This window comes from Leuciscus leuciscus (genome assembly GCF_965113295.1).
Source record: "Leuciscus leuciscus genome assembly, chromosome: 1".
In the NCBI taxonomy this organism is placed as follows: domain Eukaryota; kingdom Metazoa; phylum Chordata; class Actinopteri; order Cypriniformes; family Leuciscidae; genus Leuciscus; species Leuciscus leuciscus.
Genome location: NC_138725.1, coordinates 33,474,148 through 33,490,472, shown reverse-complemented (window position 1 = coordinate 33,490,472; position 16,325 = coordinate 33,474,148). Strand labels below are relative to the sequence as shown.

Genomic DNA, 16,325 nt, shown 5'->3' with positions numbered 1-16,325 from the left:
ATGATTTGACTAAGTGATGTCAGTGAATCAGGCTAATAGATGATGACAATATCATCACCAATAAGTGTACGACATCATCTGATCAGAGTTTCTCTTGCACTTTTTGCACTTTTTTTGCCAAAACAAACATGTATCAGAAATCGTTATAGCATGTAAAAAAAAAGCAAAATCCTTTCAATCTGTGGACTGTAAATGGTGATTTAATAACAGGCTTTTAATAATTCAATTTGTGAAGAGTGCATTGATAAACATATAAGAAGTTAAGAAGAAAAAGCGAATTCCTATAAACGGGGCATTAAAGAGTCAATTGAAAACCAGACAAGCAGGCTATTCTTGAAGTTATGTGATAGTTCAGCAAATAATGAAAATTGTCAAATTACTAATTTTGAAATTGCTCCAAACCTGTATGAGTTTTTTCTGCTGAACACAAAAAAATGATATTTTGAGAAGTATGTCGTTAACCAAACAGTTAACTGCAGCCCCACTTTTGAAAAATCCCCAGAAATGACATACCCAAACTGTAGGGCTGTACTCAACCAAAGGATATCTTGGTCGACTGAAGTCCTGAAATTTTCGACTAAAAATCGACTAAAATCGACTAAAAATGACGTAAAAAAAACGTTAACTTAATTAGATGCGCACTGTGCGCAGTACTTGGTAGCCTTGTTGTCCGCCTAAATGAATTATAAATAAACATAAAAAACTAGTAGGCTATTTGCAGTATATTAAATCGTTTTTGACCTAATTATTTTGCACTGAAATGAGTCTGACACTCGAGTCTGTCGTCTCTGACAGCGTTGCATCACGTGCACCTGCGCAATATCATAGCTTATGAAAATAGTAGGCTACTATGTTGTCAACTAGTGATATCATCACAAGAACTGTTGAGGAATATGCAACATAATTTAGACAATTATTTTTGTCATATGTTATAATAATAAGTTATAACTGTCAGACACTATCATTTCACCGTGCATGTCCTCGCACCGAGCGAGGCTGAACATGAGCTCAGCTTCGCAGCTGAGACACGAATAGACTATTAACTTAAAGCTTTTACTCTTAATAAACACAAAAGGCACGTCCACTTTAATAAAAAAAGAATATTTATTAAACAAACCAGATCAAGAGCAGAAACGAAATAAAGTGCATAACTGAAAAATAAAGCATCCTAGGCTCAAAACTAACACAACCAACAGCACAGCGCAATTGCGCATTAGGCTCCAAATAAAAAAATTAAAAAGTTAGGTTATCACACTAAAACATTGAAATATGCAAATTCTGATATGTTCATATAGCCTACTCAAAACAGACAGGGCAAGCTAACGCAGACAAGTGAGCTTACCACTTTTAGATGATATGTCATGTTTGTCGTCGAGCTGTGGAAAACTGTTGCTTGCAAACTTTGCATTCGACCTTTTTCCTGTTATCAATTTTAACAAAATGCTGCCACACTGTCGATTTCTTTGTTGTTGACATGTTAGAAGAGGCCTGACTATTAAACGCTCTCACAATTAAATAAATAATATTCAGCATCAAACTTTCTATATAGTTATCGCTCTCTCTTGGGTTGGGCTAATCCAAAAAAGGTGAAAACAAGGGGGGTGTTCTGAAGACAGACTGTTACAGTGAAACAAGGGTACTCTGAAAACACCCCCATTAGCAGTTAGTGCTTTCCACCTGATGAAATGAGCGCGCCTCAGCGCGACAAAACAGATGAAATGAACGCGGCAAAAAATCGACCAATCAGAATTTTAGTCGAACCAGAACGTATCGACCAATTAATCGACTAATCGACTGGGACAGTACAGCCCTACCAAACTGAAACACATACAGTTCATGAACCCTTTGTACTAAAAGCACAAGTCTGATCTCATTTGAAAGCTGACACCTGGTAGTTTATTGTAAATGTAGAATTAATTATTGTCATAATGATTTTTTTTTTTTTTAAATAGCTTCAAAGTTTTGTAAAGTTATTAGAAATGTATTTTTAGGAAACATCTTCATGAAAATAAAATTGAAGTTGGCACTGTAGCAATCTAGAAATGCACTGCAGCTAAAGCCACATGTGTGACCATGGTATATTTAAAATCTGAAAATGATAAGTCTAACACTCTGTATTTAGTTAAATGTTTTTCAAGATCATGTCAAATTACTTTATTTTGATTAGACTCTAAAAATGCTACTGATGTTTAGTCATCATCTAAGTCATCTGTTCAGTCTATTGTCTCTCTTGTTTTGTGGTGCAAACGAGCCCCATTCAGTCTCAGTCTCCCCTGCACACATTCATACCTTTCCAGCCTGGTTATGGCACTAAATATGCATTTCTTTTGTCTGCATTATATTTACTAACGACTGGCTATTCACAGGCTATTCATAGGGTTTCAATCCCTAATTTATTTGATCAAAGTTCTCACTTACATTTGAAACTGTATCAAATGCACTAAAACATTTCAGTAAGCATAAGTTACCTATTTAGAAAAAAAATCATAAAAGAATAACTTCTAGGTGGCAGGTGCACCTGGGCTAGCTAGCATGTTAGCTTAGCACACCATCAATACACATTTACATTTATTCATTTAGCTGACGCTTTTATCCAAAGCGACTTACAATTGCTATATATGTCAGAGGTCGCACGCCTCTGGAGCAACTAGGGGTTAAGTGTCTTGCTCAGGGACACATTGGTGTCTCACAGTTGATTCGAACCCGGGTCTCTCACACCAAAGGCATGTGTCTTATCCATTGCGCCACCACCCCCCCTCAAGCGTCAATACACGACCATTTATGAGATTAAAACCATGTCTGTGCTCCAAACTTACTTTATAACGCAAGTCGAGTGTTTTAAATAATCTTCTGTGATCTAATTTGGCTTCAGATAAAAAAAAATCAGACAGAAAATATATTATTTATAGTATTATGAACGATGATAGTCCATATCGATTAGCATTACATTATAAATATAATCTATTATTATAAAAATACCTGGCATTGCTTGAAGAACACAGGCAAATCAAATATCATTGCAATCATGTTTATTGTCTTCAAAACGTCTGTATCTGCATATTACAGCGATCTCTGTGTTAGCTTTGTGTGTAGCTGCTATCAGTGACGTCCTTGAAGGTCACATGATTATGGCTCTTCTTCATGCTCCATATATGGAGTATTATTGTGCATATAGCGCCCTCAGGCTATTGGTATGAATTGAAAAAACAGCACATCTCAGTAAGAAGCGCTCATAATGATTACATCGACGCATTTGGGTATAAATTCTATAAATATTATTCCTGTCTATAGAAATATGATGTGATTCTATGAGAATATATCAATATTTCTCCAAGTCTGCACATTTTTGAGCTAAAAGCCCTGAGGGACGTTGTTTTGTGAAGCACTGTCATGACGACAGCACAGAGTTTTTTTTCTGAATGGACCAGCTGACGCTCATTCATATTAAAGGTATCGACGCATTTTTCCATTTCATAACTCCTGACACAAATTAAGACATAACTGTCACTATAAGTTTCTCAGAATACAATAGTTGTCAAATACTGAAACTTGAGTCTTATATCTTTTTAATGATGTATAGTTTGTCAAGATATAACATTAAATCTGATAGTAACTTTGAACTAAATAAATAAAAAAACGCTTCAGTGCGCCGACGCACTGGTGAAGCTTAACAGGTTAATGGACTTTCATAGTATTTTTTTATTTATTATTAATATATATTTTTTTAAATATGGAAGTCAATGGTTCCCCACAACTGGTCCAGAGTTGAGAAACCCTGCTTTAACCTAAAGGACAATGCCTTGAAGAACCAATATTCTAATCTGAAGAACCTGTAATGAAACACCAAGAAAAAGAACCATAGAGGTCTTTAACCTCCAAATAACCATTTAGCTCACTCAAGAACCCTATACAGTGATAATTGGTTCTTGACAAGAAGGTTATTGGCAGAATCAAAGGTGCTGTAAAGAACCATTTAAGAACCTTCAATTTTAAGAGTGTATGTTAAAGGGATTGTTCACCCAGAAATTTTAATTACCCCATTATTTACTCACCCTCAAGCCATCCTAAGTGTATATGACATTTTTCTTTCAGCCAAACACAGATATATATAAAAAAATATCCTGGCTGAGTGAATGGGGGACAAGATTTTGAAGGCCAAAAAAGTGTATCCATCATAAAAGTACTCCACACAGCTTCAGGGGGTTAATATAGGCCTTCTGAAGCAAAGCAATGGGTTTTTGTAAGAAATAATATCCATATTTCAATCTTTATATCCTGAAATAACAAGCTTCCGGAAGACAGCCTACGCAAATCGACTTTTTGGCAAATCGGCAAAAAAGTAACTTCTGGCATGACCCATCAACGAACGCGGAAACGCAGAGGATGGAGCAAAACAAAACAACGGTCACAAATTAGAAGTCTAAAACGATCATTTTTAAAGAGAAGCATTGGAGGATTTAAATTTAAGAGAAGAGGAGCTTGAGTTTGTTGCCCAGCTCTATTTGTGTAAACTGCGAGAGCCGTCTAAGTTTACGCTACTCCTACATCGCATCAAAAATTTAAATATGGATATTTTTCTTACAAAAACCCAATGCTTCACTTCAGGAGGAAAATATGGTAACACTTTATTTTGATGGTCCCTTTTGAACGTGTTGTTGACTATAAGTAACTTTACAACTATATGACAACTAACTTTCATTGGAGTATACGTATTGTGATGGTCCTGCAACAGACACTCTAGTCTACTGACTATAAGTAATTTTGCAACTACATGTCAACTTAATCTAACACTAACCCTACCAGTCTATTAATACTTAACTAACACTCTAATGAGAGTTAGTAGACATGTAGGTGCAATGTTACTTATAGTCAACAAAATGTGTTAAAGGGACCATCAAAATAAAGTGAAACTATTCATTACTCTGTAAACTCTGTCTACCCTATGACAATACTGAATTATTCTCTGTTTTATTTTTATCTTTTTAGAGGGAGGAATTATTCCAAACTGCACTGAACTCAACCTTAAAGAGACATCAATCAAAAAAGCCACTGATGTTGAAAAGATTCTGCTCAGTCTGCCGCCGTTCATTGACTCCTTCCCCCTTTGGACTGACTGTGATGGCACTACACCTGATTCCAGGTATCACACACTTTCACCTGCTGAATCATTTTTTTTTAACGTTTCCTTTTTACAATCGCTGGGACACGTTTCTCAATACTGGGGTCACTTTTTCAAGACTCTTCACAAATTTCTTCTAACCAACTTTCAGCTCGGCACAGCAGTTCATTTCACAGTCAAAATGCACTAAAACTACCAAAACACTTCATTCGTGATGCAAATCAACTCATCCTTCCAGAATAGGCTTTTACCAGACAAACACACTTATAAAACAACAACAACCTAATAAACATTAACAATAGGTAGAATTATACAATGATTTCCTTTGTAAAAAAAACAAGAATGACGGCACCCTCTACGGCAGCGATCTCCAACGTGATCCTGTGGGGAGCCTGTGAGTTGCCTGCTAAGCACCTTCTATAAATAACCCCAACTTGCCAGCTTTGAGCCGTAATGGCAGTAAAAACAAATGTCGTTTTAATGAATCCAGGCCCCAATCCACCCGAAACTGTATTCACATGCACACCCAGATGCTACAACCACTGGTTTTCCCCACAAAAAGACATTTCGGATAGTTGAACTTGATACACTAAATCAGGGGTGTCCAATCCTGGATGGCCAGAGTTTAGCTCCAACCTGTCCCATGATGTTTCTAGTGATCTTGAAGACCTTGATTAGCAGGTTCAGGTGTGTTTAATTAGGCCTGGAGCTGAACTCTGCATGATTGTGGCCCTCAAGGAGGAGGATTGGACACTTCTGCACTAAATTGGGATGCTGGAGCCTATCCCACTGAGACCCTGGGACAGGCTTTCTCCAGCATCCCCTCAACCCTACCTAGGACAAGCAGTTTGGAAATGGATGAATGGATGGATGGTGTTTTCTTTTTAGACTTTGACTTTATGTACAATATTATTTTTGAACAATGAATGCAGAATGCAGTTTTTGCTTCTCTGCTTCTTCTGCTAATGTGGTCTTTTAGTTTTAACATCAATCCAGAGGAAACATTTGCCGAAATGAACAAGAAAGTGGAAGAGTATTCTCATTTGGTTGTTACTCCACCACTACAACTCAAGGAGTTTGGAGTACGCGCACCACGCTTGATCCTCCTCAGTCATGGTAACTGATGTCACACACTGTTTATATCGTTAGAAGTGTTAGAAGAACTGATAATATTCCACTGGTGATACTACTAATGTTACTCAGCAGGGGTATTATTAACTAATGTTTTATTGTTACAGAGAAATATGGCATGTACAGCTATAAAGATAAAGGTGGTCCTCAAAACGTTGTTGTTTTCGACCCTCTTGCTGGAGAACACATCACAGTGAACGTAGATGAACTGGCTAATAAGTAAGTTTTCTTTATTCATCATTTTAGTCAATGGATAGTTCACCGAAAAATCTTAAAAGAAAAAAAAATGTCATTCCAAAACAAAGATATTTTGAGAATTTCTTTGTCCATACAATGGAAATCAATGGTCACAAAAATGGTTTCGTTACCAACATTTTTCAAAATATCTTATTTTGTGAAAGTGTAAAAAATTAATTAGTAATGTAATCTTGGTCATATTTGTTAACAGGTAATTTTGTATTAATAATCGAAGAACCATATAATAGAGCAATAAAATAATTCTAAATACAGCAGCTTCCAATCAGAATCAAGTATTCCAAAGAGCTGTGTAACAAACACTTATAACAAATACTTATAAGGATTTAGACATGGATTATTATTATATTGAAATGTTATTAATATATGTGACCTGATCCAGCAAAATGAGTCACAGTGACCCAAATTTCAAAATTGAGATTTTGGTATTAATGGAAAGAGGAGACCATAAGCTTTCAAATGATATCCTAGTCAAAGTCATACCTTGAATGGTTGTAAAGATATACACATTTGAATTATGGTCGTCTGTCCTCTTTTTCCAAATTGGAAAACTGAGAAAATCGCTTTTAAAAGTTTTTTGCCCGTTTTTTGTTGATATCTTTCAAAATCCATTGCATTTAAAGGGATAAACTATTTATTGTACAGCTTAATTTGACCAAAGACATTAATATATGCTATTATGCCAGGCTGAAGCTCAAATTATTTTTAAGTTTTTATTTGAATAAATAATTTAAAAGGCACTTTTACAAACATTTACTAAAATCAGAAAGATTGAACCGAAGTACTACAGTTTTGCTTGAGAGGGTGTGTGTGTGTGTGTGTGTGTGTGTGTGTGTGTGTGTGTGTGTGTGTGTGTGTGTGTGTGTGTGTGTGTGTGTGTGTGTGTGTGTGTGTGTGTGTGTGTGTGTGTGAGAGAGAAAGTGAGAGAGGCAGAGAGACAAGGAAACAGAGAACAAACAATGTTAGCCTATGCAATCATATCTTTGTGTAGGCTAGTTGACAATAACAGTGTAACATATTCATAACGGAGATACCAACAGTTAAATATTGGGTTAAAATAAATCAAACACATTGTAATGGATTCTCCATGCAGATAAATACACTCACAGAATAATTGCACTCACTCACATCCATACACGATACATACCACAGGGCTGTCTCTGTCATCAGAGGATAACACGTATCCAGATCCAAAACAATCACTGACTAGCCTTAGCCACTCTTGATGACCAGCAGGAGAGCTTAGGTTAGAAGCCTCCAGTCCAGTGAGTTCAACGCTTTTGGCGACTTTGCTCTCTTTTGACAGCGACATTTCTCAAATTAATAATATTTAATCTTTCTGAGGAGATCTGCTAGCTTGTTTACGGTTTACACAGAGCGCTACGAGTCTGACAGGAGGATGGCTGGACCAATCGCGTGCCGGTCAGTCGAAACGGGGCTTCCCATTGACAAATGATCAGCGTTTGTGTACATTTCTAAGCTTTTTGATTGGTTCTATACAACGTGTAACACCATATTTGGCAATATTCATTTCCAGCGAATTTAGTAAAACTTTGTAAACTTTAATAGTCATTTAAATACCTTTACTCAATTATCTGGACTATGAAACTTCAGGAGATTATTTTTGAATGTCTGTTCTTTGAAATTTAGCAAAAAAAAAACTATTATTTCATTGTTTTTCCACATAATCGGCCCATATCTTAAAATGGAACGTTGCGACTTCCGACTCATTTCGCCAGATCGGGTCACATATTGTAATGTTATTATTAATACATTCAATAATTTTCAACAAGGTAAAACAAAAATCTGTAAACCTTTGATATTATTATATAGTTTGGAACAATAGTATTGAACAATGCATAATCTACCAATTGTGATCCACTGTAGAAGTACTGCGTACAACACTGCTGATGTGCATAAATGTTAATATTGTTATATAAGCTTTACAAATATCCATGTGACTGGTTTATGTCTCCCTAGACTGAGAGATGTCAGAGATGATCTAACCTTCAAAGTCACTAAGACTCCTAAAGAAGCTATTGTGGTATGTTCACTATTGTACATAAATATGTCAAAAATAAATAGTGAAATAATGTAATCTGTGTGGCATTTCATTTTTGCAAAGGTACTTCTTGACTCAAGTTCCTCCATGGGTGAGGAGTGTTTTGACAAAGACTGCAAAATGACGCGAATTGAAGCCGTCAAAGAAATATTTGATTGCTTTGCCAACCGATGCATGGCTTATAATTTTGAGCAAGTTATCTGCCTTGTGAAGTTTGACTCTATAGTGAAAACTCTTCATACATTCACAGAAACAGTGGAAACCTTCAAGGTAAAGTGGTTTTAGATTTTAGTTGTTTAATGTTTAATGAAGCATTTAAAAAAAAAAAAAAAAAACATATATATATATATATATATATATATATATATATATATATATATATATATATATATATATATATATATATATATATATATATAGCATTACAATAACCAGGAGAAAATAGATTAAAACATTTTTTGTTTTTTATTCATTTAAAAAATAAATGTACTCAGGAAAGTGTAACTGTTTAGACAGCTGACTAGGTGTGAAAAGATAAAAAAAAAATATATATATATTATATTTAATACATAATTTCCTTGTTTTTAGGAGCATGTTCATGGACTTGAGCCATCTGGAGCCACTTTATTGTATGATGCTTTAAATCGTGGATGCAAAGAACTTAACCAAATCAGACAGAGATTTCCAGATTGCCGCTGTCGCATTTTATGCCTGACAGATGGAAATGATTGCGGGTGCGTATTCAGGAACTCTCAGATAATCAGTTTTATGTTACAAAAGATGTATACTTAATCATCTGGTAACACTTTAGATACTGTTCCATCATTAATAAATAACTACACAGGAACAAATGAGTAACGCACTATTAACACTTTACTTTTTCACTACTATTAACTAACAAGAAAGAAGATAAATTGGCAAGTAATACCACTCAGAGGAATGTGGTACTTCACTATTACCTAATCAATAACAACTATTTTTTCATACCTCCCAGAAGACTTCATATACAGGTTCATAATTAATGTGAATAAGGTATAATTAATTCTAAAGTGAGGGTCGTGGTCACCCACCAGTAATGACTCAAATATTACCAAATTCTTGGATCAGTATTCTTAACGTGAAACGCATCACTCTCTACACGGTAAAAAGTGAACATGTGCAGTTGTTGCTTTTAAGAGGTATTTCTACTTTCTCCCTATAGATTCAAATTTTGTTTTTGTGACCTATTTTTAATAAACTGTTGCTGCAAGTAGATCCTCGCTTCTCCTAACCTCGTCCTTGCAACCATCATACCAGAACGACTCGCCACAAGATGGACCTAGCAGCAAAACCAGATCACAAGTTGATCTCAGCTGGCATCATCTGGGACGCATGGAGCAAACTCTATTAGTATTTCAAGATGGCCATTGTATTGAAAATGATGTAGAGGAGTTCCTTTTTTATAGCCACCTCGTGCCTGGTAGCAATTTTTTACTAAAGGACTGTTTCTGGAGCGGTCTAGATCAGGACATTAGCCTAAATTTGCCATGGGAAGACCCTAGCTGGACCCTGGCACAGTTTATTGACTTTGTCCTGCAGTTTTGTGGATCCCCCTTCACTGTTGGTGGAAGAGGATTTAATCATGCCGGCCAAGCCAGAGTCTCCAGACACCATGAATGTCATGCCAGAGTTTCCGGCCCTCCAGACTGTAGTCTATGTCTGAAGCAACTAAGGCGTTTTTTTGGCATGTGAGATTGGCCTCCAGTTTAGCGGACACACCCTGGTAATCAGCACGAGCAGCCTGCATCCCAAGACCCACGCTCCCAAATCTGCCTGCCTCCGAGCTTCTTAGTCATGTGGTCAGAGGTAATGCCTCTTTTGTCTATCCTCGCTGTGATGGCAATATCCATCATGTATTTTTGGGCCACACGTCCGCTGTCGGCTCCAGCCCTGCCAGAGCTTCAGTGTGGAGGTCCCCAGTCTCGCCTGCTCCTCACTGGCTCCCTGATCTACCGCAATCTTCATTCCTTCCACCACACGGGCCTGGCCCTCCATCCTGCCTCCGCTCCACCTCCCTCCTTCACTTTAGATTTAATGATATATTATGCATTATTCACATTAATTATTAACCTATATAGTAGTTCTTGGTAGTCCTCTTGAAGGCATGAAAAAAAAGTAGTAGTTACTGATTAGATAGTAAACTATCTTCTTGTTAGTGTAAATAGTGTGTTACTCATTAGTTAATGTGTAGTTATTAATTAATTATGTATTCGTAAGTGTCACCAATCATCTTACTCTATAGACATATGGAGAATCTCATGGGGGAAGGTTTCAATCGAAACACATTACAGTTCCTGTGTCTGCTACTTATTCAGTGAAATGCTGCTTAATATTGCATACAGAATAATTATATAAGATACAGTTTGAAGAGCATTCTCATGTATTTAACGAGTATAATATTTGGAGTTAAATAATATTCTCACAAAATACAGATCAATGTGTATGCCGGTTGCGACTGCAAAAAGGTTGATGGATTCAAAAATCGTTGTTGATGCTGTGCTGATCGGTGCAGTAGATAACACTGAGTTACATGGGATCAGCAATGTTACAGGTAACTATATATATATATAATTACACAAAATAGGTCACCAGGCTTTTTTTATACAACTGCTTAAAGGTCCCGTTTTATGCCCCTTTTCACAAGATGTAAAATAAGTCTCTGATGTCCCCAGAGTGTGTATGTGAAGTTTGAGCTCAAAATACCCAACAGATCATTTTTTACAGCATGTTTAAATTGACATTTTTGAGGGAGCATTCCTGTGGGCGGAGGTTAGTCAAGAAACGGTTCTAGTGACATCATTAAAGAAGGAAGTAGAGGGATGTAGTCCAATCGAGCCGTTTTTTGTAGTCAACTTCTGTTAAATAAAATATCTCGCTTGGCATTGAACTTTGAGCTTTATAATTTTACAGATATTATTTATGCTCTAACAGCAACATTACACACTAACTAAAGTTTGAAACATGGGATCACGCAGAACGGGACCTTTAATATTATTTTCATTGTCTAATTATTACTGCTAAATGTTTTGTTTTGAGGTGGCTGCTGTTTTAAGCCTGAAACGAGTAAAGCAGCCTTGCAACTCTTTGAGATGGAAACTGTCTTGTCAATGGATCTGAGGAAGGAAAAGAAATGCTTTGATGTATCATCAATTAACAAAGTGGTATAGTATTTTGGATAACATATTTCAGTCATATCGATTATATTTTAGTCATATAGATGTTCATGTAGTTTGCTAAAATGTGTGAAAAGAATGACAATAGACTGAAAACATGATGCAAAAAAAGTACAATTTTAAGCTTTGTCCATGATTGTTTTTATTGATGTATTTGACAGGATGACCTCAACATTTTCGGGACCTGTGGTTATGATGTCCAACCAGAGGTTAAATTACCTCCACAGATACACAACAAAGTGACACTGACAAAGAAGTAAGAGCTAACGTTGAATTCAAATTTGCTTGAACTTAAAGCATGTGTAGAATTTCAGTCATTTTTGGAGAATTTAGCGTTAATGTACAAGGACATTGTTTTATCAGTCTTAAATTAGAAATAAGTTCAAATGAAATTTTTTGAAAGAAATTGTTAAAGAAGATGTCCATTCAACATTGAAGGCACTAAACATACATTACTTGATTAAAAGCGTTTGTTGTTTTGTCTGAATGTTTTCTTTTAATTCAAAATTTAAGGCCAAACCATTAAACTTCATTGCCTACTGTAATTTAGTGATTGGATTTCTTTACACTGAGTCAGATAAACTTAATGGGATTGCAAAGTTCATCATGAGGTACAAATAATATTTAAACAATAATGAAAATGTAAGTGTCTCACCATCTATGCAAAATTTATTGCAGTGCTTTGAAAAAGAGGATTGTGGAGTCCAAGACGGGCTTCTTTTTGGAGAAGGACAAGAGGATCTTAGAAGAGCTCAAGAATCTCCACTGTGACCCTCATCCGTTCTGCACAGTGCTGCCCTCAGAGGCAGATTTGGGTAAGAAATCGATGGTTAATATATTAATAATAATGAATTCACTTATAATAATGGCTTGCATGAATTAAATAACTGAATAATAATTATAAAAATAAATAATTTGTATTTGTGACTTCACATAGTTCATCATGTAGTCTGATACATCAGCTTGACTGACTGACAGAATCAGATTATTCTTACTCTCTGTAATTATCGGTTTACTGCAAGTTATCTGTTACACATTGCACTACACTACTGAGAAAACAGATTAATAAAATAATGGCACACTGGTCTCAAACTAATTATGTATAATCTCAATAACACATACTAATCCAGTGACCATTTTTTCCTCAAAGTGATTTACTGTATCAATATATCTAGACTTTTTCTAGAAGGACTAATAAAAAAATGTGTGCTTGCACTCAAAAGCTGTATAAACAACCAATAGCAGGAATAGACACGGTTTGTGGTTTTACAAATCAAGTTTGTTTCAGTGTGTCAAATCAAAAAGACAATACTTGTATTCATGTACCTGCAATATGAGTTAGTGTGCTGTTAAATAATACAGGTTTTGTTCTTCAGCCTTCTGGAAGATCCTCATGAAAGGTCCGTCTGATACCCCGTATGAAGAGGGAGTCTTTGAGCTGTATTGTGAGTTTGGTCCTGAATACCCAGTGAAACCACCTCTCATGAGATTCGTCACCCCTGTATCCTTTTTCCCACTGCTGTCCTCACATGTGGTTCATCCACACTAGATCTGGTGAACTAATAGGTTGATTTTGAGGTGTCTTTCAGCAGTTATAGATATGTGACATAGACATTCATCTAGTTTAAACACCACAAAATGAGAATTTTCAATCAAGCATAACAATAAATGAATATAAATTAGTGGCATTTTCCCTTAACATTTTTTTTTTACAAAGATTTACCATTGCAATGTGAACAATGTGGGAAGAATCTGTCACAACATATTTGATCGAAATTACTCGGCCCACATTACCATGAGAGAGATTCTGGATGCGATATTTGGGCTCTTGATCGCTCCTGAACCAGATGATCCTCTTGACAGGTAAATAGAACATATACGCTATAACAGAATTAAAGTTGTAGCTCTTTAGATTTTTAAAAGTAGTCATTATGTAAACATTATGCTATTTGTTAAGCATTTTGGCAGAAGAATTCCAGTCCAACAAACACAAATATGTTGAAGAAGCCAAGAAAAGTACAAAGATGTATGCTAATTCCTCCTTGGATGACTTGGAAAAGGTAATTTCAAAACCGCAATTCCATGAAGTTTACAAACGCCTCCTTCCTACACTGTATAAAAGTATTGTTGGTTTAACTTAAAAAGTTAAGTTACCTGGTTGCCTTAAAATTGTGAGTTCATTGAAATAAAATAAAAAATTGAGTTAATACAACAAAGGAGATTGGTTTAATAGATATAAACTCAAAATATTGTGTTATGTGAAGCAAATTAATTATCTAAGTTGATTTGACAAAAGAAAATGTTGTGATAAAAGCATGAAAATATGTTTTACAGTGTACTACACTACCTTTTAATTTTTTTAAGTACAATCAACTTGGATGTTTAAGTCATTTTAAATTAAATTAAACTGATTTAAAAAAAAAAGTTGAATCTTGTATTACATAAAGTTGAAAATTGCTTAACTTACTTTGAAGCAATGTAAAAACACATTGTCATAACTTATTGCTCATATATATTTTTACAGTGCAGTAACTACTAACTCATAATTAATTTAAAAACAGCAAACAGTGCATATACAGACACACATGTGCTTGATTATCAATGTATTTATTTTACATAAAGAGTAAGTATATTCTTAATATTTTTTCTATCTTCTCTAGAAATATGTAGGTCCAGAGTTGCAGAAAAATGTCACTCCTCCTACTTTGACTTGTCCTCTGTCACACAAGTTGTTTGTTGATCCAGTGAAAACTACAGATGGGATGGTGTATGAGCGCAGTGCTATTGAGGATCATCTGAAGCAGTAAGTTGTATTATTCTGGAATGTTAACCATAACAGTATCTTTAAATATAAAGCAGATTATTCTGGAATATATATATTTTTTCTCCCAGGATTAAATTGATGCATTTACTAGATATAACTGATATTTTCAGTTGGACAGATCTACATTATATCAAAGTACCTCTTTGGACTATTGTGTGGGTAAAAATGGATGGTTTGATTTTACATTTTTGACTTGCATTATTATTATTTCAGGCATGGAAGTACTGATCCACTGACGGAAGATGTGCTACAGATAGCACACTTAAAGCCAGACCTGAATACAAAGAAGGCTGTGAAGGAATATCGCATGGCACAGATTAAGGAAACGCCTGTTTAGGATTTCATTCATATGTACCATTATGATAATCTTGCAAATTATGAGAGCAGTTTGATTTGTTATCCCTGCTTTGGACCCTTTGTTCTCAAGTTTTCTAAATAGGGGACTTACTTTCTCTTAATATGTAAGATTTTACACTTTTTATTTCAGCAATATGTTATAACATGTCTGTAATTCAACATGTTGATTTTGGTTTGATGTTGGTTTGTGTGCTTTAATCTGTTCATGACTCGCTGTCAGTTGTCTGTGAATGACAAATCAATAAAGTAATATTAAAGCTGTGGGCAATTTTATATTAACCGAATCAGGTTTTCTATGTCAGTATCAGAGTGTAGTTAATGCAATCTCTGCTAAATTACACACCCACAAAGAATAACTAAACATATTGCCTGCATGGGCAAATATTGTGTGGCATGAAGCTTATAGGGTCTCGCTACCATTATTACTCTAAAAATGCTGGATTGTTTCAACCCAAATTTGGGTCAAATATGGACAAACAATAAATATAAAACAAGTAATAAAAAAAAAATAACCCAATTGCTAGGTTTTGCCCACATCATATAGAAAGCTGTTTCAACATTTAATCCTTAAAACTAGTATCTATTTTCATTCTACTTGTACTTATTTTTTATATACTAGTATATTTACCATTAGGTACTAGTACTTATTAATTTGCTACTAGTGCTTAGTATTTGCATATATTATATAATGCTTGGTCATGATCTATTATAACAGTTTAGTATCGAGTAATGAATGAAAATGCATAAACCATAACTTTTTCCATAATGTTTTCAGGCAATTGCATTTTTTTTAATTCCCTGATATTTGCAGCTTTTCTATGACTGAAGCTCTGAAAATATCTGGATATATTGAGACTAAAATTATTGATTTGATATAAACACAATTTGACAGATTTTTTATTGTTAAAGATGAATAAACTTTCCAACTACTTGTTTATTGGTCATATTGTATGTATATTTGGCATAATGTGTGTAGATGTGTGTTAGTTACAGGATCAGAGAATGACACCGTTCCTCTGTCATAGTCCAGATCAACTCTCACACGCTCAAGCTTCTGTTCAACACGAAAACGTATTCTTAATACGAATACAACCTACTTAATCTGACTTCTTCACCACGGACAATTTAAACAACTTGAAGTTGTTAAAAATACAATACAATACAATACTTCCCTGAAGTAAGGTGATGGCGTCCTGTCGATGAAGCTACTATCACTACCTCAATCACACTGTGACGTTCTGGCTGCTGTTGTCTTTTGAGCGTAGGGTCTGTTTCTCAGCTGCGCAGCATATACCTGACACGACTCCCAAGTTGCTCTTTGTAGAAATGAAGTTTTATTCATGGCCGGGAGATCACTGGCCACAA

The 16,325-nt window shown here is 35.3% G+C and overlaps 1 protein-coding gene and 1 long non-coding RNA gene across 2 annotated transcripts in view; both read left to right on the top strand.

Annotated features, from left to right (window-relative positions):
* LOC309477394 (uncharacterized protein) overlaps positions 1–15,233 on the top strand; it is a 35,308-nt gene extending 20,075 nt beyond the window's left edge. The window contains exons 11-25 of the mRNA XM_082140653.1: positions 4,987–5,140; positions 6,099–6,235; positions 6,358–6,469; positions 8,486–8,549; positions 8,631–8,837; positions 9,156–9,301; positions 11,039–11,157; positions 11,643–11,767; positions 11,941–12,035; positions 12,458–12,594; positions 13,156–13,280; positions 13,497–13,642; positions 13,737–13,839; positions 14,440–14,582; positions 14,817–15,233. Coding sequence (XP_081996779.1) covers positions 4,987–5,140; positions 6,099–6,235; positions 6,358–6,469; positions 8,486–8,549; positions 8,631–8,837; positions 9,156–9,301; positions 11,039–11,157; positions 11,643–11,767; positions 11,941–12,035; positions 12,458–12,594; positions 13,156–13,280; positions 13,497–13,642; positions 13,737–13,839; positions 14,440–14,582; positions 14,817–14,940 — 1,937 coding nt within the window. The 3' untranslated portion in view covers positions 14,941–15,233. The remainder of the gene's footprint in view (positions 1–4,986; positions 5,141–6,098; positions 6,236–6,357; positions 6,470–8,485; positions 8,550–8,630; positions 8,838–9,155; positions 9,302–11,038; positions 11,158–11,642; positions 11,768–11,940; positions 12,036–12,457; positions 12,595–13,155; positions 13,281–13,496; positions 13,643–13,736; positions 13,840–14,439; positions 14,583–14,816) is intronic.
* LOC309478386 lies at positions 573–1,238 on the top strand. Its single transcript, XR_014198961.1, has 2 exons — positions 573–784; positions 842–1,238. It is a non-coding gene; the product is annotated as an uncharacterized lncRNA (long non-coding RNA).
* Positions 15,234–16,325: the final 1,092 nt, after the last annotated feature.